Source organism: Setaria italica, chromosome VII (genome assembly GCF_000263155.2).
Source record: "Setaria italica strain Yugu1 chromosome VII, Setaria_italica_v2.0, whole genome shotgun sequence".
NCBI lineage: Eukaryota > Viridiplantae > Streptophyta > Magnoliopsida > Poales > Poaceae > Setaria > Setaria italica.
The window spans coordinates 14,851,143-14,873,678 of NC_028456.1; the positions used below are offsets into that span (position 1 = coordinate 14,851,143).

At 45.2% G+C, this 22,536-nt stretch overlaps 2 protein-coding genes and 1 pseudogene across 2 annotated transcripts; 2 read left to right on the plus strand and 1 right to left on the minus strand.

Annotated features, from left to right (window-relative positions):
* The first annotated feature begins 8,207 nt into the window (after positions 1 to 8,207).
* On the plus strand, positions 8,208 to 10,194 carry LOC101755475 (probable aldo-keto reductase 2). The gene is made up of 4 exons (XM_004975232.4): positions 8,208 to 8,716; positions 9,166 to 9,338; positions 9,426 to 9,528; positions 9,612 to 10,194. Exons 1-4 carry the CDS (start codon positions 8,288 to 8,290, stop codon positions 9,945 to 9,947), a joined length of 1,041 nt encoding a protein of 346 aa, XP_004975289.1. The 5' UTR covers positions 8,208 to 8,287; the 3' UTR covers positions 9,948 to 10,194.
* Positions 10,195 to 11,269: 1,075 nt separating this feature from the next.
* Positions 11,270 to 12,814, minus strand: LOC101755069 (probable aldo-keto reductase 3). The gene is made up of 4 exons (XM_004975231.2): positions 12,328 to 12,814; positions 12,070 to 12,242; positions 11,860 to 11,962; positions 11,270 to 11,774 (listed from the first exon to the last, which is right to left on the minus strand). The coding sequence occupies exons 1-4, from the start codon at positions 12,745 to 12,747 to the stop codon at positions 11,433 to 11,435; spliced, it is 1,038 nt and encodes a 345-aa protein (XP_004975288.1). The 5' UTR covers positions 12,748 to 12,814; the 3' UTR covers positions 11,270 to 11,432.
* A 2,260-nt stretch (positions 12,815 to 15,074) lies between these two features.
* Positions 15,075 to 15,358, plus strand: LOC101755888 (annotated as a pseudogene).
* Positions 15,359 to 22,536: the final 7,178 nt, after the last annotated feature.

Consider the following 22,536-nt stretch of genomic DNA (forward strand, 5'->3'; position numbering starts at 1 on the left):
TGAAACAAAATTGACATTAATATGAGCCAGGATTACGGATCTTGTTGTTTGACTAGATGAGTTGGCTAAGACAGGATGCCCTGTCTTCTCTATTTAGAGTCTGATGTCCCAAATTATTAGTAGGAACTGATTATTTCATACCTGATAATTGAATTATAAAATTCCTAATTTCTTAGCTTTGACCTGAGAATGCAAATAACAAGTTATTCAGAATTTACTCACATAATTAAGTTGGTTCAGTTATTTCACTAAGTATAGGTATTGGTCTTTTATTTTTGCGTGTCATTATCAGAATAGGGAACTCAGATGAAAATAACTTCCCAACTAATTTTATCACCCATCTTACTGCTTGGTCACCCTAATGTGATAAATCCATGCTGATCTGATTTGGCAATATATGCCTCGATGTGTTGGGATTATTTATTCTGATTTCTAAACATTTGATTACTAGTTGTGTCATGATTCCTAGAGCCTTGTAAATATAAGGTCTGAAACTGTAATGATTTGATTATCTGAACCTGAATCCCTCTTATGGTCTGAACTTTTGCTAGATCCATCTGCTTTTCTTACTTGCATCAGCTTGTCATCTACATTTGTATCTCGATGGTTGACTAGAACTTATATGTATCTGAGCAGTCAAGGTGTTTCCTATTGCAATGCACATGAACCTGTTATGCCCAACTGTACTGCTACCAATTTATGCTGCTACCTTTTGCTTTTGACTGATAATGCACCAATCTACATACCCTCTAATGCTCTAAAATCTGAAGGACTCAATCTGAAATTTAATACATATGTGTGCTTTCAGATTACACTAAACTTGTAAGTGCTGATATTATTCCCCATGTATATGCAGAAGAAATCATGGTAGGAAAACTTTGAAGGTTAAGGAACTTGAACCTTGAAGAAGAGGAGGATCCAGAACCTATCGAGAATGGGCATGACAACTTAGCAGAGAATGATGACTTACAGGGTCCGAATGAGAACGATGATGACTTACAGGGTCCTGCTGATGTTGATGGCTTATTAGCCTGCCTGCCGCATCACCATCCACGAATCCCCATTAAGATAATGTAAGTTTCATGTTTTTTCCTTGCATATCCAAATACAGTGTCAAATCAATCTATTTCATATATGTAGGGTCAAATGGAGAGGTGAGGCAAGTTTTAGGGGATTTCAGAGTTTCAAATCTATTGGATTTAGAAGGAGGAAAGGTAATTGTAGGGATTGATGAAAATGGTGTCCCAAATGAAAGGTTAGCCTCCATTCTTGGTCAGTACCTTGGACATATAGCAGAAAAACCATCATTTGCTCCTATACACATTGAAAGATGGGACAATGAACTATTCAAAACTGACAAGCAACAAATAATTAAGGATGTGGAGGTAAAATTAATCTTATTGGTTCAAGCAAGTAACTCAATGTTTCATCCATCTACTAACATTTACCTCTCCTCTGTATAGAAACACTTTCACTTTGCCCGCCAAACGATGAATCTTACAAGGGACTGGGTACTAAGGACTATTAACAATAGGTGGCGATCCTACAAATCAAAGTTGAAGAAACAATATTTCAACCGTGAAGAGAGATCTCTAGATGAAATCATAAACACACAGTGCGAATGAACTTCAATGGAAAGCTCTTGTTGGATTTTGGTGCCGAGAACCACACAAGGTGCCATCCTATTACATAACATTTATATCCAATTTGAAAGCAACGAGTGTAACAGTGCTTCATTACTCTTATGTCTTTGCAGAAAGTATGTGCGACAAACTCTAGAATCGCAAAAGAATAGAAGAATACACACACATCAGGGAGAAAAAGCCATGCTAGGCTGAAAAAAGAAATGGTGAAATATATTCATCTAATGTTATTTATTATGTTCACTATCATCAAATTCAGATCTGTAATGAGCCTCAAGTTACTCTGTTGTGCAGGGAGATAACCAGAAAAGGAAGGTTCATATGCTAGAATTATGGGAGGCTGCTCATAAGAAAAAGAATGCTAGATACACTACCGACAAAGTGGATGCAGTAATGGTACATTTTCTGATCCTAATCATTTATGTTTGATCTGAAATTCTGTACCATTCTATGACCTTCCACTGTTTTTATTTCTATAGAATGTGTCATATGAGGAATTAGAAAAAAGGCAACATAACAACAATGGTAATCTTTCAGCTCAGGATTTTTAATGAGGTGTTCAATGAGATAGTTGCTAAGGAGTTAAAAGCACGTGGGTACTATGATGATAAGTATTGGAGTGAAGTTTGAGTGTCTCAAGGTGTAACTTTTGTTACACAAACTGAGGAAGAAAGAAGGTACCAAGAGAAAGTAAATGCAATGGAGAATAAGATGCAACGCATGTGTGGTTTCATGAAGCATTGGCTTGGTTTCATGTTAAAAAAGTTTCCTAAAGAGGATTTCATAAAGAAAATGGTAGCGGATCTACGTGATGATGAAGTAAGCATCTATTCGACTTGCCATATATGTTGTTATGTTCTGCATGCTAGTGTTGGTGACTTGTCTATTAGTGACCATGTTTTGTTAGGCTACATGTTGCACATGTACATGTCTACTCTACTGTTAGCCTCAAGCCATGCTATACTTGTATTCTACTGTACTTAGCCCCCTATTAGGATCTACAAGAATAAATGAATAGAGAAATCTCATACCTGAAAAAAAGAAAAAAATGGTATTATCGCTCGGTAGTGTCAACAGTTAGAAGATCAAATAAGATGTGAAGATAAACATCCGTTCCTTTTTCAGAATAGCAACTAGATCTTTTTTCTCATTGATAACAGTGACTAGGTATGCTATTATGCTCTAAATATCAGAATGGTTGAATCTATTATTTATATATGTGTGTGTCCTTTCATATTATAATGAACTGTATGTGTGCCCTACATCCTGGAAGTAAGCCCTCCCTCTTTGAATTGTTTATTTTTTAAGGATGGACTTATAGAACCAGAAAGTCATACTGATCACAGCCTTGCACACTCAATTGGTAATGTGCACTCTCCCACAAATGATGTGTAGGTAATAGAGTACACACCTTATTTCTAATGTACACAGCTACAACAATAATACTTAAGTTTTTGCTAACGTATTATATAATATGGTTGATGACACTTTGCAGCAAGAGACATCCACTGAAGACTGTACGTCTTTACCTAGTAAGCAAACAGTTGCCAAGGTATGCTTGTGTTATTCAGAGCATACTAGTTGAGTATAGCATAATCAAGTAGATACAACCTCATGCACTTATCTGTATACCTACCATGTAATATTTCTTTAGTTAACTTTGATGTAAACTTAGCTACACTATGGCTGCAGGAGGCACATATTCAGTGTTCTATTCATGAAGATAATGGTAATGCAGCCACAAATTTTTCACAAGATCCCATATTGACAAACATGGTATGTCTAAGCTAACATTGCAATATTGTTTATAATGAGTGAACTTGCTTGAGTGATGTTGTGTTTTGACTAATATAATTTCTGCCTATTCTAGAGGACTCGAAGAGTTAAAGGCCCTAGTTTGAACCGGTGAGAATCGGTATGCTTCTATTCCGCTTGTTTTTTTAATTAAATTAGTTAAATGTATAAAACTCTTATCTTCGTGTTTTGCAAAATGGTAGAGCCGTTCTCCATTCTATGTTTCTTTATCAAGGCAATTGTCTTGTTGACAATACTTTATTTAATTAATGGATATGCTGGTTCTTGAATGAAGTACTCAGTTTCTTTTTGGTGAAGCAAAGAATTGATTGCCAATGCAATGTCATGGATAATTTATTTAGGCATTATTAACCTATTAGAAAATAAAATGATATATTAGATTTATAAATGCAAATAAAAGAATCATTATATATTAGTACACATGAAATATAGATGTATCTATAAATCATCTCTACATTTCTTAATACACAATATGGTGTTACTATAAAACGTGTTATTCCGTAGACGCGTAATAAAAATATATCTACGATATTATTTCTACATTTGTTAACACACAATTTGGCGTCACTATGAAACGTGTCACCCGCCACGTCACCCGTGACGTCACCCGCCACATCACGTGCCACATCACCTGCCATGTCTACTACATCGTCTCTATACTAGTTACTGCGCAATAAGGAGTCATTATAAAAAGCATCTATTAGTAGGCTTGTTTTGTATATGTATCTATAAATTGTATCTATATTTCTTACACGCAATGAAGCCTTACTATACTACGTAACTACACCACTAGAGACGTTTTATACATATGTCTGCAAAATTGTATCAATATTCGTAGATATGCATCTAACGTGTCTATAAAATGTCTCTTTCTTTCATAGGAACGCTCTACAAGGTCTGACACGGTACATACGAAGACACTTCTAACACACTTTATGAAAGTGTGTCTACATTGACATAGAGACGAAATAAAATATGTCTAATTCTAAATCTAGCGTATCTAGGGGGGGCATTCTAGTAGTGGTAGGAGCCCCGCCACCGAAGGACTCACCACCGGCGAGATAGCCGCCGGTCAACGCCAGCCACCACTGCCTTGACTGTGCGAGCTGAGAGCGGAGGATAGTGAAGGGCGGTTTTGAGAGAGAAAAGGAATGTCCAGGTGGTTATTAGAAAAGTACTAGGTTTAAGAGTAAAGTGGACTTGCTCCAGGGACTTAAGAGCAAAATTTGAGGCTGTTTTATGAAGAAAAGGATAGATGTGTTAGAAAAGAAACTTTCTAGGGACCTTAGTGTAAAACTAGTTTGGTTGTTTTTCATTTAAATTAGCCGAGAAATTTAGAAATGTGTATAAAATCGTATAAAAATGAGACAAATGCAAACTAAAATTTGTTACTTTCTGATGCAGTCTAGTTTCCTACAAAAATGACTTGAAGAATGTCACTGATGTATATCTTGCCCTAGATTTTATTTTGTGCAAACGTTGTTTAATGCTTAGTAAATTATATACTGTTCCAAAATAGTAAAATTGGTTTCGTTAGCTTCCTGGTGATGTGTACGCTCTAGATCTGCAACCTGAACTCATGGAAATGGTAGTTTTCGTGAAGTTTTAGATTAACTTCGTTTTTGCTGGCTGAATCTTGATAAAAGCTTGGAAAATTCTAGAAACATGATAAAAATGCAAAGTAAATTCTGTTAGCTCTAGATGATCTGTTTTACCTAGTAAAAATGCTATTTAGCACAAAAAATTGGTTTCTTTCGCTAAATAAAATACATGTTAGTAAATCACATTTATTTGAAATAAATAGTTTTTTTACCCTATAGATCTTGATAAATTCATAGTAGTATAGCCTTGTCTTGGAAACCATTCTTAGAAGTTTGTAGCAACAGATTGAGGACAGAAAATCAGTTATGAATTATTTTCCAAATCTGCATGTTTAGAATAATAGATTTTTAATAATTTTTGCAGTATGCAAATCATGTTAAAACTTCTGCAGTAGGATGTTGATGTGTTCAGTTAGCTTCCATAAAAGTTTCAGATCCAGAAAACGTGGCTAGATTTACTTATAAATTATTTCCTTGAAAAGCTTGTTTGTTTGTGAGAAATAAAAATAAACTTATTTAGGGAGCTAATGAAGGAAATACTTCAGACCAAATAATAAATACTTGTATCACTCTTGAAATCAACACGTTGTCTTGTGTAGTTAAGTTATATTTACCTTCGGTAAATGACTGCCCCATTATCTTGTGATTGAGTTGTTGCATTCCTTAACCTTGCATTGCATCATGGCATGCATGTAGATTCTGTAGCTGAGGACATGGTATACCGGATCGTGGTTGAGCAAGGGAAAAAGGACTGCTGGAGCATCCCGAAAACCCGGTCCAAGGTTGGAAGGGCCCGAGGCCTAGCTGACACTAACTTTATCGCTTGGAAGACAAGCCTCAGAGCATAACCCTTAATTTCAGTATGCAGTGGTTATTTATCCGTATTGTGCATTAAGTTTCTAGGTGTTGATTCAAACCTTAGATGCATGATCCCTAGGTTTCCTTGTTGATCTACTAGTATGTGTAGGTCATTAGTACTACCATGCTTAATTAGGTTTTGGTAGAAGTCTAGTGATTTTCTATCACTCGCGAGATACAAGATCTTTTGATACTTTTAGCAAAGGTTACTTGAGAATGAATCACTGAGGAAAGAAAATTAGAGACCGGGCGGAGATGAGTTTGGTTAAGGATATGAAGTGGATTGAAAGTAAACCTCTGCCTATGTTCATTAAGGCCCGAACCGTTGTTGGCTGTGCTGATCGGGGATTGAACAGTACTAACGACATGCCGGGAGTAGGAGGTAGTCGAAACCAGCAAACCTTCGTACCTTGGTGCGCGCTAACAACTTGAGCTTGATCCTGACTTCAGCATCGGGTACTATTCTATAACTCATGGCTGACCCTACGGGGTATCGACGGGGACTAGTGCTTGAGGGTCATGGGGCAATTCAAATGTTAGCGTTCGCCAAGAGAATGGTTGCCATGCGCAGCTCGACGGGGCATTGCGTGTGTTGTGTGATTAGGTTTACCTTGCAAGGGATAAAATCGGATCAATTCACCATATCTCTCGGATAAGAGAACTTTGATCACTTGGTCACGTGTAGTAATGGAAATGGAATGGTGATGACATGAGATATGTTTATGATATTCTTTGATGATTAGTGTTGTATAACATGCTAGCTCTGGTTAGTTATGCAAACCTAGTTGGTACTTGCTACATATTAAACCCAAGCTAAAATATTGAAAGTAAGGATCTAGTAAGCTTCTTTTTGCAAAAGAAACCCAAAAAACTAGAACTGAGTCATCTAAGTATTTACCACAGTCGGGTAAAACTTGTTGAGTATTAGTATACTCAGAGTTGTTGTTGTGATCCTGTTTCATGTGGTATTACATTCATGTGATGGCACATCGGTAGGCTCATTGTGTTGTCCTCTGCTCGTCGTCGTTGATAGTTTATCTTCTAGCTTAGCTTTGGCAATGGTTTTCAAGTTTCTTTCCGCTGTGCATTTTAAAGCTCTGTAGTATTTTTATATTTGAACTCTATTTGTAAAGCTAATTGTTATACCTTAATTTGTATAGTGTTTGTATTATCTCTGCTCACCTTCGTGTGTGACTTGTGGTGTATTGTTTCGATCGAGATATCAGTGGTTGAATCAGGCTTGACCAGACAGACTGTTAGATTACACTGTTTTAAGTGTGTACTGACCGAATCAACCATTAAGAGGATGGTTAGCGCACTGGTTTAATCTGGGCTATTCTACCACAGTATGAAACTGGTTAATGATTTTGTCTACGTAGATTCATCCCCGTCTATCTATTTGGGTTATACCATCGACATACATGCGCGTGCTTGTTCAACCCCAATAGCACAATCAATCTATATATGCTGAAGAAAAGGAGTTCATGGGCTTGTCGGCTTTCGCTTCTTAATCCATGGCACAAATGTCGTAAAAGGCCCTTAGCTCAGAGAAGGGTAGTGTATTGGCCCACATTATGTTCATCATTGGGCCATGAATCGTACGATTCACTTGGCTCCCCCGCTCCTTATTCGAAAAAGAATTGATTTTGATGCACTAGTAAGGTGATTATCATTTTGATGAAATGATTCCATTGGGACTCCAACTAATGCGTACTGACCGCAGCTAATACTTTGTATGCCAATGACATGCAACATGTAACAAGTACGTTGCTTAATTTGTTATTGGACTCCAACTAATGCGTACTGACCGCAGCTACATGTTGGATCAGGCCATCATCTCCAATGCCAACGCGGACTCCTTGAAGTTAAAAGGCTATATCGTTGGATTCTTCAGAAACTACTCAAGGAATGGGATTGATGTCGAAAGATTTTATAGTATATAAGAATTACTAGTCATAGGTCTAAAAAAATTCTTTTTATTGTCCATCTAAGCCCACTTAAAATTGTTTTTGTAAAAGTATATGAAAGATGCATATTCCCGGGAGAATCATCAAAGAATAGTGGCTTCATCCTCTGGGTTTTCTTTTGTTCATCCATGATTCATAGATTATTTTTATTGTCCTATGAACTTGTATACCAACTACTTCGACCTCAACCAGCAGGTCCTGTACTCATTAGTCATCGCCACTGACCTCTAGCCGCCGGATGACCTATACCCTGACGCATCATTGGCCTATCAACTGCAATATAAATTGAGGCACCAATAAGCCCACTTCACTCAACACTCAAACTAGTGCTCAGCAGCTCAATTAGCACTTAGCAGAGAGCACATCTTGCTACCAAGATTATTGGAGCAACCGACTGCCAGCCATGGCTGCTGCTCCGGTGACGCTGCCGCGCATGAAGCTGGGGTCGCAGGGGATGGAGGTCTCGGCGCTGGGCCTGGGCTGCATGGGCATGTCCGCCTACTACGGCCCGCCCAAGCCGGAGCCGGACATGATCGCGCTCATCCACCACGCCGTCGCCGCCGGCGTCACCCTCCTCGACACCTCCGACGTCTACGGGCCCCACACCAACGAGCTCCTCCTGGGCAAGGCGCTGCAGGGAGGGGTGAGGGAGAAGGTGCAGCTCGCCACCAAGTTCGGCATACGCCTGGACGCCGACGGCTCACGGGAGATCCGCGGCGACCCGGCGTACGTGCGCGCGTCGTGCGAGGGCAGCCTGAAGCGTCTCGGCGTCGACTGCATCGACCTCTACTACCAGCACCGCATTGACACCAGGGTTCCCATCGAAATCACGGTGAGCCCCCTTGCTTTCTCAGGTCAAATTTTCAAGGTCTAGGGATGATTTTGGTACCTATTATTTCCTTTTGAAGAAAATAGATGATTCTCGCTTAATTACTTTATATATATATTATCCTTGAGCTTTTAATTTATTTTGCTTTGGTCTCATCCTCTTCTGAAACCCTGGGAATTTTTGTCTATTATTGGTTTCATCAAATCTACTAAACAATGCAATCACTCAAGACCTGTAAGTCTACATTTGCTGAAGAAAAATAATGGAACTTGAATAAAATGATTCAAAGTTTCAGAACCACAAACAGAGGTGGTTAGGGCCAAAATGGCTCCCCTGCTTCTGCGTGCACTTTGCAGAACTAGATTATTTAATTTGCTGTTGTATCTAATAAACAAACTTCACCACAAACAAACTATGATAAATAAGCTCGTATATGTTATCGATATCTACAGGTAGGTGAACTCAAGAAACTAGTCGAAGAGGGTAAGATAAAGTACATTGGCCTGTCCGAAGCATCGGCATCGACAATCAGGAGGGCGCACGCAGTTCATCCCATCACTGCTGTCCAGATAGAGTGGTCTCTCTGGTCAAGAGATGTTGAAGCAGAGATAATCCCAACTTGCAGGTCTTTCCATAACCTAGCATTGATTGAGTCACTGAAAGTATCTATAATATGGTCTTAAGAACCATCAACTTGTTCTGATAATTCCAGGGAGCTCGGCATTGGAATAGTGGCATACAGTCCACTAGGCAGAGGGTTCTTGTCAAGCGGGCCTAACCTTGTCAGCACACTTTCTGATCAAGATTTCCGCAAGGTTTATGTCCTTAACTGCCTTCTGACAACGCATTATTTCAGCACCACATAACTTTTCCAATGAACCATCCTATGCATTTTCAGGATTTGCCTAGGTTTCAGCCAGAAAATCTCAAGAAGAATGCCTTGATATTTGAGAAAGTCAATGCAATGGCAGTAAGGAAGGGCTGCACCCCATCTCAGCTGGCGTTGGCTTGGGTTCACCACCAGGGAACTGATGTCTGCCCCATACCTGGAACAACAAAGATTGAGAATTTCAACAATAATGTAGCGGCATTGTCCGTGAAGCTCATGCCTGAAGACATGGCTGAGCTTGAATCCTATGCCTCTGAAGAAGTTCAGGGCGATCGGTACCATGACTTCCTCAACACTTGGAACGATTCTGAGACCCCTCCCTTGTCCTCCTGGAAGGCTGAGTAACAAGTACTTTCGTGCACGGCCTGATACACGAGGCTATGTTATGCTACCTGATGTTGTTTTCACCAAGTCCCTTTGGTGTTGGCAAAGCAATGGCGGCATTTGTGAGTTGCGCATATGAGGGGGTGATACTCTTGTATGTTAGTGTGGTTGTGTTGTCGCATCAAGAAGTGAGAAATAATGCAGTGTATGAATAAATTGTTAAATGAAAATGCAACTATGTTTCTGGCCTTTAAAATAGCCACATCTCTATGCACTCCTGTGCTTCCTTCAAAATCCGAAACATGTTTGACTCTTGTTACAATTTCCCTATGCTAAGAGTGAAGAAGAGGTACTTCTTCAAAATCAGCTAATGCCAAGAGTCCCTCGTTTCGTGTTCCTTCTTTCCTTCATCTTGTACTCATACAGACACACACACAGAGTCTTCCCCTCCCTGTTTTCCCTAAAAAATGTCAATAAATCAAGGAAATCAGGTGTGAAACAATTTTTAGAAAAAACTAAAGAAAGATTTTATCAGGGCAAACTTAAGTCCTGCATCCTTTTAGATGTACAATTGGTAACATTTTGACATTAAGCTAAAGTGATCCATGTTTGAATATTTTACACACAAAAGCACATATAATGACTGAGTAGTTTCGAACTTTGAGCAAATGCAATTTAAGGAATTTAGGATTATAAACCTTGCGGTGGGAAGTACAAGGTAATTCAACACAATGTAATTAGGCTTGGTTGAGCTGGGGAGTGTGTGTGATATCACATATTAAATAATGCACGCAACAAAGTGAATAGAAGGCAGAGGGGATGATGGAGACACCTGAATTGGCAGGTTATGATAGGACTTTGTCACTAATTATGGTGATGTGGCCTCAAGACATTTGAGCCTTATTAATTAGCAATATACTCCCTCTGTTCTTAAATATATGATGTTTAGGATAAGCTAGTTAGTTAAAAAATAAGATAGTGACCTGTATGGATCTACACCTGATATGTAGAGATTAGTGCGATATCATAGGGTAGCTTATCATATCATGGCTGCCATTTACAACTAACCCCACTTTGCTGGCGGCTATCTGCAACCAGACTATATAAAAATCAGTGGAGCTAATACGACGTCCCACAATGTTTCATGGATTCTCAAGGCAACAAGTTAAACAGATTGCCTGTGCAATCTTGGATAAATCTGACCAGTGCTGTGTTAATCTAGGTACCTAGATTAATTCATTTCTTCTATAAGTGCACTTAAGGTCCCACATATCAGCAAAGCCTTCATCATGGTGTGTCAATCCGTCCCCAAAGATTTATCAGAAGTATGAAGTACAAAGTACATAAAAAGCGATTTATATTAATGAGAAACAAGATATTCAAAGATCCTTAGAACATTTATTTGCTTGTGTGATATATCATCACCTAGCTAGAGGTGCTCTGATGCAAGCAACACAAACACATGTATTGCTCCTGTCAATGAACTAAGATGATAATAGCACATTTCTAATTGCCCTTCCAAGATGACAAAGGAGGGGTCTCAGAATCTCTCCAGGTGTTTAGAAATGTCCTGTGATACCGGTCACCTTGGACATCGTCTGTGGCGGCATAGGACTCGAGCTCTGTCATCTCCTCGGGCGTGAGCTTCACCGACAACGCTCCGAGGTTCTGGTTGAAGTTGGCGATCTTTGTGGTTCCAGGTATAGGGCAGACATCACTTCCCTGATGGTGAACCCAGGCTAGAGCGAGCTGCGATGTGGTGCATCCTTTCCTTGCGGCCATCGCACTGACACGCTCAAATATCAGGGCGTTCTTCTCCAGGTTCTCAGGCTGGAATCTTGGTAGATTCTGAAAGAAAAATGGCATAATATTGAGGATATGATCGACTTAAAGGATGAAGCCGGAAACAGTAAGGCAACTATGGATAATTTACCTTGCGAAAATCACCGTCAGGCAGTTCGTTGACCAGTTTAGCTCCACTGGAGAAAAACCCTCTGCCTAATGGACTGTATGCCACGATACCAATGCCAAGTTCTCTGGAATCACCAGAGCAAGAATAGAGTTCAGAACAGAGTAAAATATTGGCTTATATCCACTAAAGTAATAGCAGAATCTAGTTTCTGCTACTGCAAACACTTGGTACCTGCAGGTTGGGATTATATCTTGTTCGACATCTCGTGACCAGAGAGACCACTCCAGCTGGACGGCGGTGATGGGATGAACTGCATGCGCTCTTCTGATTGTCGATGCAGACGCTTCGGATAGTCCGATGTATTTTATCTTCCCTTCTTCAACCAGCTTCTTGAGCTCACCAATCTGAAGTTTAGCAACCCAGGCTCTTGTTTAGCTACCAGGGCTATAGCAGAGACTGAACCAGCAAGAAGCTGAACTAGTAACTCACCGTGGCCTCGACGGGCACCGTGGTGTCGATGCGGTGCTGGTAGTAGAGGTCGATGCACTCAACGCTGAGCCGCCGGAGGCTGCCCTCGCACGCCGCGCGCACGTATGCCGGGTCGCCGCGCACCTCCCTCAAGTCCGGCGTGATGCCGAACTTGGTGGAGAGCTGCACCTCCTCCCGCGCCCCGCCCCGCAGCGCCTCGCCGAGGAGGAGCTCGTTGGTGTGAGGGCCGTAGACGTCGGAGGTGTCGAGGAAGGTGACGCCGGCGGCGACAGCGTGGCGGAGGAGCGAGACCATGTCGGCCTCGGGCTTGCGCTCGCCGTACACCGCCGACATGCCCATGCAGCCCAGGCCCAGCGCCGAGACCTCCAGCCCCTGCGACCCCAGCTTCATGCGCGGCACGGACACCGGCGCTGCCGCCATTGTTGAGCCGCCCCAGTCGATCCGAGTTTGCCGGCTATGCTTGCTACCGCGGCTGCCGGCCGGTCGATCTCTCCTGCGCTTCTGTGTTGTGCTCTGCGGGTACGAGTGCTGGCCTATTTGTAGTCCTCCGATCCGTAGGCGTCACGGAGTAGGTCATTTGTTGAAAATTATGCCGCCGGCGCGTCATCGCTTAGGTCACGCCGGCATAAGGTTCTCACTGGAAGTGTATAGTGCAAAAGTTATTAACGAAAGCACAATTCTTATACAAGTGCAAAAGTATGTCAAGGAATTTAGGAAAGCCGTATGTAGTAGGTGAGCAAGTGGACTGCCGGTGAGGTGAGGATCATCAGCAAAGGGATAATTCAGAGTTGCCAAACAAAGTTCGATTCAGGGGCACCTTGCATCGCAGTTAGAAAGCTCCAGTGCTGCTTCATTGCAAGCAGAAGGAGGCTCTTTCAAAGGCACTGAAAAGGAGGGAATGAGAGACGCTGACAGCTGAACAGATGCCAAACGATGTTCTACGTGAATTCAAGGTACCTTAAAAGATTACCAGTTATGTATGCAGTACCGTTTGTAGAGTTAATCTTGCAATCTTGTTCTTCAGTTCATTGTGCCGTATGATCCAGCTTTGATTTACCTTGTTTCTTTATGATTCATTCCTGCGGATCGGTACAAATGAGAACGCAGACTCCAAATTAACTGACACAGGCACTGAGAACGTGGTCTAGCTGTTTACGGCGACGGCCAAGCTAAGCCAACGTATTCTTCATCTGAGTCTGATCGTGTGACGATCCTCTCAGTTTCTGCAGCATCTGCAGTAAGCAACCAATGGTCCCGTCGGAGTCGCCACCGCCGAGAGCAAATGCCAGCTGGAGATGGCGGGGCGCGTCGCCGCGGGTCTAGACGTGCGTTGGACGGTAATGCGTAGGAGGCGGCGAGTAATTTTGCACAGACCCTTTAGTTATTTATAATAAGACCCCTAAATTGGATCGCGACTATTGACTGCGATCCGAATATATACATATAGCCTCCTAATACTTTGCATATGGACCCCTAAATCGGATCGCGACCATTAATCGCGATCCAAATTTTTACATAAATCCCCCTTAGGACGGGTACCATTAGCAAAAGCAAACGTCGAAGGCACCTCACGGTCTCGCCGCGGCTGGTTGGCTACTTGCATCCTTCTCCTCCAGATTTCCTTCATCCTGTCCCCCGCAGGGCAGGTTCCGTCCTGCCCGTTCCGATCCCCTCCGCCATTACTGGTCCCAGCCGACAGAGGTCCATCAGACCTCCGGATGCAAGAACTTTAACGTTTTCCGGGTCCTCCGTGATCCTGATGCGCATCGTCTCTCGCTCATAATCGTTGGCATGCACGACCTTGCAACTGCACTAGTGCTGCAGACTTGCAGTTGCAGCATCCTGAGAGGAGTAGTGCGTGGCAGTGTGGAGAGACGTTCTGAGAGCTGCGGCAGAGGCGCGACGTCTCCGGAAGGAATGGCTCCGGCCGGCCGGAACGCGGCGACGCTCCGGCATGAAGCAGCAGCTAGCGTGCGCTTATGTTTATCGTCAGGTGCTTCCTTGTCTCGAACGTGTGCTCTGTTCGTCAGTTGTGACCGCGGCTGCGAGGCCGTCAGGACGATAGGCGGCACGGCTTGAGCGCGGAGGAGCCACGGCGTGAACAGCGAGTCTGCGGCGGCGCTGCAGGGCCGTCAGGACGACGGGGAGAGGAAGGTTGGCACGGCCCGCGCGCCACGGCTGGAACCTGTGCCCCGTCGGATCGTCTTCGTGCGGCTCGGATCGGGTGGGTCCGTGGGAGGCGTGTGCCGCGTGCTTCCTCGCCGTCGCCGAGCTCGGAGGCCGGGGGGCCATGGCGCGCTACGGACGGAGCCACAGGCCGCCTGCACTACCGTGGAACGTTGGGACGCGCGCTCAAGGGAGGGCTCGGCGCCCGCACTGCCGCCGGCGTCGCCTCGCCTGATTCAAACGCCGGAGGCCGTGGCAGGGCGGTGGCCATGGATGGGGAGCCGCGTTCGGGTTCGTCCTTGGATCGAGCTCCGTGCTGCTTCTTCGCCTAGCTATTAGCCAATCCTTGGTCTCGTCAGGTTCGGCACGGCAAGCTGGTTCTGAACGCGTCGGCGCCACGGCGTGCCGCCCGAGTCCGTTCCAGCTCGTTGCGACTCACCAGGAATCCGATTCGAGATCGACTCCGTTTCGGCAATTTGGTTCGCGTCCTTCGTCCATATAAGGCGACCCAGGACCCGGGGTTCAGGATGCAATCGATCCATCGATCAGATCACGCTTCCAACGGACGAACGGAGCTATCCATGGCGTTCGAGGAGCTGCTGCAGCTGCTGGCGAGCAGCGAGGCGGTGGTCGCGAAGCAGGCAGAGGTGATGCGCCTCGTCATGCTGGCCACCACCGAGAGCCTGGCGTCGGGGGAGATCGTGCCCGGGGATCCGGAGTTCCTTGACGCCGCCGCGCGGGCCGAGGCACTCGGGCTCGAGACGCTCCGCCGGGCCGCGGAGTCGGTGGACAAGTCCACGCGGATGGCAGCGGAGTACGCGGCGGCTCCAGGCGGGGAGGCCGTGGTGGAGGCGGCGCGGAGGCAGGCCGCCACCGCCGCCGCGCTGGGCGCGGGCGCCGCCGAGTTCGCCGCCTTCATGCGCCGCGTCGGGGCGCTGCCCGCTGCTCCCGCCACTGCCAGCAGGCCCAGGCGGCGCAACGCCAAGTACTTCGGCCCGGAGTGGACCAACTGATCTATTGGGCCTGGATGGGGGCCTGCAGAGAGAGAGGGAGGAAGCTACTGTGCTTTTCGATTTTGTTCTAATGAAATTAGGTTTTTTTCCGGTTGTATTGGATGATGTATTTTTCCTCGATGTGGTACGCACTAAAATACCAGTATAATTCAGAAATGTCAGCCTCTTAACGGAATGCTGAAATGACCTCATATTTATTATAAAAATACCAACTGCTTCCTGTCGGGGAAAAAGGGCACCCCACCTTTCGGCCGCTCGTGTGAAGGTTAAAAGGTCTAGTCGTAAATTTTGTACTTACTTGTCACCCCCATCCTCCTCTATATAAAAGACCCATGGGGTATTGAGGAAGGGACTCACCTTGTGCAATCCCACAGTTCTCGCTCTAAGTTATGACTTCTTCTCCATTGAAATTAAATCCACAACAGTTGGCGCCCACTGCATGTTTAGCTTGAAAAAATAAAATAATAATTTAAAAGGATAGAATTAAGTTCGGAGTAAGAAGAAATAACTTCGGAGGGAGATGTTTCTTACGTTTCTCGACGATTCGAGATTTTACTTCGTTTCTCGGCGATTCATGATTTTACTTCGCGGGAGGTTTGAATTCAGCAGCTACATGAGCCTGTTCGTTTCAGCTTATAAGTCGGCTGAAAAGCTGAAACGGCTGATTTGTTGTGAAAGGAAAATACTGTTTAGTGGCTGATAAGCCGGCTGAATAATGAAGAAAGCTGTAGCCGTGCATAACATGGTTCACTGGTGCGGCACGGGTTCATCACTCCAGTAATATTTCAGTAATTTAAATACAATGAAAATTCCTTCTCATGACGAAGGATAATCGGGATCAACTTTTGCTTTGAATTTTTTATTCTATTTGAGTAAACAGCAAAATGGGTTTCAAGCCATGGTCTTTCCCAGGTAGCTTCGCTACTTCCTATTTGAGTAACACAAAAACAATCGAATATATGTAAACAAGAGTACTTCGCCACTTTCTACTATATTTTCTATTGATTGATTGAGGTTTTTCTCATTTATTTTAGGCTTTGAGTAATATTACTACTTCGTGACTAACGTATTGTTGCACTGTACTCAGCTTCTGGTACTACTTGCCTGCTCTCTCTGTAAAATGCATCTGCTAAAATAAAATATATGTACACAAGAGTCGGAAATCATGTGTTTTGTTGGTACCAAAGGAATTTGACACCGAACAGATCCAAGTTACAATAGGTATAATACTCGTAATTGGAAAAAAAAACTGTTCTCTCCTTACAACAGGGCAGGGTTCTCCTTTTACAGTGATCCATGACCTACTTTATAAAGAATGTCTTTACTCAACTACTACATTCCTAGGATATGCCGTACATAAAGGTCATAAAGAAAAACGTGTACAAATTGAGCTCTTCCACGTGGTCATGTTTCTCCGCCGACCACCTTCTAACCTCGAGACTTCATCTTCATTCAAAGTTGATCGTCCAGCCTTGAGGCTTCATCCGTGATATGAGGCGAACGCCCAACCTCGAGGCCCCTGAACTCCTGTTGAGAGGTCTTAACCTCGCAAAGTTCTTCTTCGAACATCATTCAAAAAGATAGAAGCACGGTGTTCGGAACCGATCCCGAACACTCGAGAGTTAATCCAGTGGGAGTTAGCTATTATTGTTGTCAATCACTGCCCCCAAGTCTTCCTAGGAGCAAGGGTGATGCAAGGACATGAGATTTACTGTTAGAAGTACCTCCACATGGCATGCGAGGTTTAAGGAGTTCTGTTTTCCTTGCTGCTGAATCGAAACTTGCGAGGTTAATCTTGAGACTTGCTAACAATGTTTGAGGGTAACTGAGTTTTTCTTCTCGGTTTGAAACTCGGGAGGCTAGAAGGGCTCCACGCCTCTTTATACTTGATGTAGAACTTGCGAGGTCAAAGGATTTCTTATGCTGTGGACGACGCTCGAGGGCGTTTAGGTTTTGGCAATCCCCAATAGTAGCTCCTCGTGGGTGAGGGTCGACTCCAACGGGCCGAACCCGCGACTAAGGATCACTTCTATCAAAACCATCACCCTCGAGCGTCGGAGGAGAAATAAACCAACGGTAACTTTTGATGCCTATCATGTCATTTTCTAATTGGTTGCCACTTCGAATTCAGATCGAGGTTTGAGGTGTCCTTTCATACCCGTTAACTCCCCTATAAAAGGCGGGGGTATGGATCGCTCGAGGTTAGACTCGCGTCTTGTTGAGAACTTGTTCGTTGTCGTTTACCGCTTTGAGATTCGCATTTTTTCAGCTCCTTGCATTGATCTTTGTAGCTTCGAAGATATTTTTCTTATCTTTTTCTTTCGTTCTTTTTTTACCTTCGCTCTTTTGCTTGCTGTTTTGATTTACTTTTACATGTTATCCAGCTGGCTCGGATTACACAAACTACGAGGTTGATGACTCCTGAAGAGCTGGAAGAGCAAGCAAGGCTGTGTGAGGACACTCCCGAGCAACAAGAGGTCCACGAGGAGTCCCAACTGAGGGATATGGGTACCCCATGGGTTCCCATCAACCAGGATACTGGCCAGACCTAACAAGTGGGCCCATCTGATCAGGACGTGCGGGCTGAGGACATGAAGATACTTGGAGTACACGCCAAGGAGGTTCGGCGATTCAAATCAGCCCGGATAATGCGGAACGCGTATTGTAGTTTGACTCAGCTTACCTTTCATGTAACTACCAAGAAGATTAGATTCCAACCAACTTGTAACCCTAGGTTATCAGCCTATATAAGGCGACCAAGGGAGTCTCCCGAGGGCAGGGAAATTCACAAGCAATACAAGACACCAAGCATACAGGACGTAGGGTATTACTCTCCAGAGGCCTGAACCTGTCTAAAACCCCGTGTCCCTTGTGTTCTCACAATCACCTTCAAGTTATTTGTTTCAAAATCGCATCCACCTACAAATTAACCATCTAGGTACCCCCTAGGTGGACTGTCGGGCTTATAAATTTGACAGTTGGCGCGCCATGTAGGGGTGATTGTGAGATCCTCCCTAACAAGCTCGATGGCATCCCGTCCCAGCATTGTTTTCCTCGAGAGCATGAAGGACTTCCTCGCCAACCTGATCAGGCTTCGTTTCGGGACCATGCTAGTGGATTCCGATCCCACCGCTTCTTTCATCGACTCGACATCTTCCGTCGACTCGGCGTCTACCACCAGCTTAGCTTCCGTTGGATCTACTCCGACGGGACAAGTTCTCCACCCATGGATCATCTTACCGCTTGCCTAGCAAGTCCTCGATCTCTCTCTCTGTGAGAGGATCCCCAACATCCTTGCGGCTACCCACCCACCTACACCATCCGACCTTATCGCGGGGCTAGATCGCATCAGCAACACTATTGCTGAGTGAATAGATCTATCTAAGGCAGCGCTATGCTCAACCAGGTTAGTGTAGGGTCCTTCCCTCACCCCCTTTGGCTTGAGGGACTCGGCTACCGCGTTCTCCATGAACCTCGCGCAGTCCTTCTAGATCCAGTCTAGAAACCCACCTGCACCCGTCCAGTTTTTGACTTTGGCGAGTTCCAGGTCCCTCGCATCATCCTGACACCGAATCCCTATGGAAGAGACGACAAGAGCAACTCCTGCATGCTAGATCGTGAAGCTTTTATGGTCTCTGCTGACGAGCCACCTAGGGATGGCAAAACCTCTTCTTAGGAAGCGAGTCGCAAGGCCGGGAACCAGAACTGTGCGGTACGACGCCAACAAGAGTAGGCCAGCAACCAGCAACAATCTGCTGCCAACGCGGAGGCAGCAGGTGATCAGCGCCAACCACCATGCAATGACGGCGGCAACGCCGACCAGGACGGTGCCCGGGCCAGACGCAAGCGCCCTGCGCGTGACTGCAATCTACAAGCCGACCTCGAGGAGGCTGGACACAATGTCTTCACCACACCCAGGGCTAACCTGGGGGCTGCCTTTGCTGACCTAGAAAATCTTCCAGACTCGAAGCCAATCAGGAGGATTCGGGCGCGACTCTGCGTCGCCAATGCCCAGATCGAAGAGCAGGCCCACAGCCGGTCTGCATACTCCCAGTCCACTGCTACCCTGCACTCTCGGAGCCGATCTGGGCATAGCAGATCCAACCACCACCGAGGTCACCACGACAACCACGCGGGTGGTTAGCTGGAGCTTGTTCGGGAAGAAGAGGTGGAGCAACCTGCTAATCCACCCGCCAACAACACCAACAACGATAACCACGACAACCGACGTCGTGGCAGGAGAGGTGATGCTGAGGATTGTGGCAGACAAGGTTAGCAACATGATCTCCGTGAAGAGTTGCATTACCTCCGCGACCGCCGTGACCTCCACCCCAACCTCAACAACCGTCACCAAGAGCGGGAAGAGGCCGAGCTCTACCGCCACGCCGAGTACAACCGCGACTACGACACTCCTGGACTCAACCGCGATGCATAACATGAGCACTGCCGTCATCAGGAAGATGAGATGCGCCACCGTGCCAACTACGACCGCATGTGTGGCGCCCCTAAAGACGCCTATGCACCTCCTAGGTGCGACAACAGCAAACGCCCCAGGGCTCCACCCGTTGTATACAACCTTGAGGATGACGATGACACGATGATTGATGGCTTCACCACCTTCACTCCCTACCTTAGGGCCGTTGACTGGCCGACCTCCTTCAAGCTGGCCATCAATCAAAAGTACGATGGTCGCTCCTTGGCGGACAAGTTCGAGTAGGATGATGAGGCCAGCAAGGCACTCGAAAAGCTCAAAGCTTTCCTCACCACCCCCCTTCATGACAGCCCCGGCCGACCAAGAAATGCTTTACCTCTACATTTCCGCAATGACATATGTTGTCAGCACCATGCTAGTTGTGGAATGTTAAGAGCCCGACCACACCCACATGGTACAACGACCGGTGTATTATGTTAGTCAGTGAAGCGTCCCCACATAAGTAGAGACTAAATGTGATACAAATATCAGTCCCAGGAGGCTGATAGCACATTTATTCGACAGATAATTCAGTTACCGTACAACTCCTGAGGGAGTGGGCGTGAGAGCCACGCAGCGATAAGAAGTAAATAAACAACAGCGGCTAACCAAGCGACTGCCAAAAGACAGCACTCGAGACTACACGGCAGCAGCAGCATCTTGGAAAGGGCCAACACCACAGGCAATGTTGGGTGCGGACACAACCTCTACTCAAGGTCTTCAACGATGAAGTCAGGGTCTTCCTCTGTAGTAACGAAGCAAGGGTGAGTACGAACGTACTCAACAAGTCCAACCCCATCCATGGAGGGGGATACAAGCAAGTATATGCACAGAATACAACAAGGATAGGCTAGAGTTTATTTGCAATAAAGCTAGTTTTTCAACACATGCATAGGCTCGTTTCAAACAAATTTTTGTAAAGCTTTTCTTTAGTAACCGAACAAGGAGTGGGGTTTATCCTATACAAAGGATCCAAGTTTTTATCGCTATCGGACTCCCCGTCCACCATAGCGCACGGCACGACTGCCAGACTCTTCCAAAATTCAACTCTCTCTCTCACACACACACACCACACCATCCATGCCCAAGTGCTAGTTATGTGACCAAGCCGTAACTCGTCCAATGCCGTGGACACGGCTACCCGGATAGGTTTTAACTCTGCAGAGGTTGTACACTTTTCCCACAAGTAGGGTACCGCAGCACGATCACCTTAGTGCCGGTGCGGATCCTAACAAAGCCATTACCCACCTTAGCTAAGACTGGCTAGCCCTCGCGGAAGCACCCAAGGGGTTCACGGCTCATCCACGAGACCGTAACCGGGACCTAAGTCACCAAGATCTTATTCCTTTTCCATGGGCTCCCGTTGCTCGCCAGCACCCCTGACGGCTAACAGTTCAGCTAGTGGGATTCATGCTAAGCCGTTGCCCATACAACGGTCGAGTGGTTGCACGATGGTGGAATTAGGCAAGATGACACATCAACTCGGTCCTTAACCATGACAAGATGGATATCTTCCGACATTGCTCAACCACTAAGGTACGAGCACAACATCCTGGCATCCCACACAAGGAATACCCATCCATCCTGTCTACACATCCTTTTTCCTCTGAACCTAGAAAGCCATTTTCCTTACTTGCACACACACACACACGCTTATTTTCCGAAAACATAGTTGTAGTGGTGATTGTACTTGAGTAGTAATTTCCTAAGCATTCTAGCGGTGGCTATCAACCAAATAGAGCGAATCATATTTAGAGACAACCATAGGATAACAAGGAATGTTCAAAACAATCAAAGGATGGCTATGCAACCAGGTCTTGCAATGAAATAATATGCATTTTGTAAAACAGGCCAATAGGTTGTGTTTGAAAAACTAGGTATTAAATATGCATCAAAGGGTGAGATTGGACTTGCCGTCTTCAAAGCCTTCCGGGAGCTCCGGCTCGTGCTGCTGGTCCTCGGGCTCAGGCTCGCGGTCAAACTCCTCCTCGGGCTCCTCCTCGGGCAATCCGCGATCTACGGCACACACAAACGGACACACAAATAAATAAAAGAAAGATTGGTTTTTAACCGTGAGCTCCGAACAGAAAACGCGAACGAAAAATAGGTAGAAAGATTATTTTTGGGAAATTTGGATATGGATCGGCGAAAGTATTCTGGAGGATGACGTGGTAAAATTTGGGATTAATTGGAGGAAGTTTGGTATATGAAATGATGGGTTAAACATGAATTATGGCTTAAATAGGAGGTTTAGGACTGTTTTGTACTAAACCAGGGACCTATTTGTAAATACTTTTGGAGGTGGAGGGGCCTATCCGCGAATAGGTTTATGAGAGTGGTGGAAGGACTGTTTTGCGAATAAGAAGAAATAGGGGGTTAGATCAGAATTTTAGGGAACTTTAGCTCTTCTTCTTCCAGGAAGGGAGAGAGAGAGAGTGGGGATGAGTGGGGCGACGGTGGCCGGCCGGCCGGGCTCACCGGTGGCGGCCGTGGGCGGAGGAGGTGGTGGAGGAAGGGGTGGAGACCCCATTTTGCCTCCCTTACCGTGGGTGGCTGCAA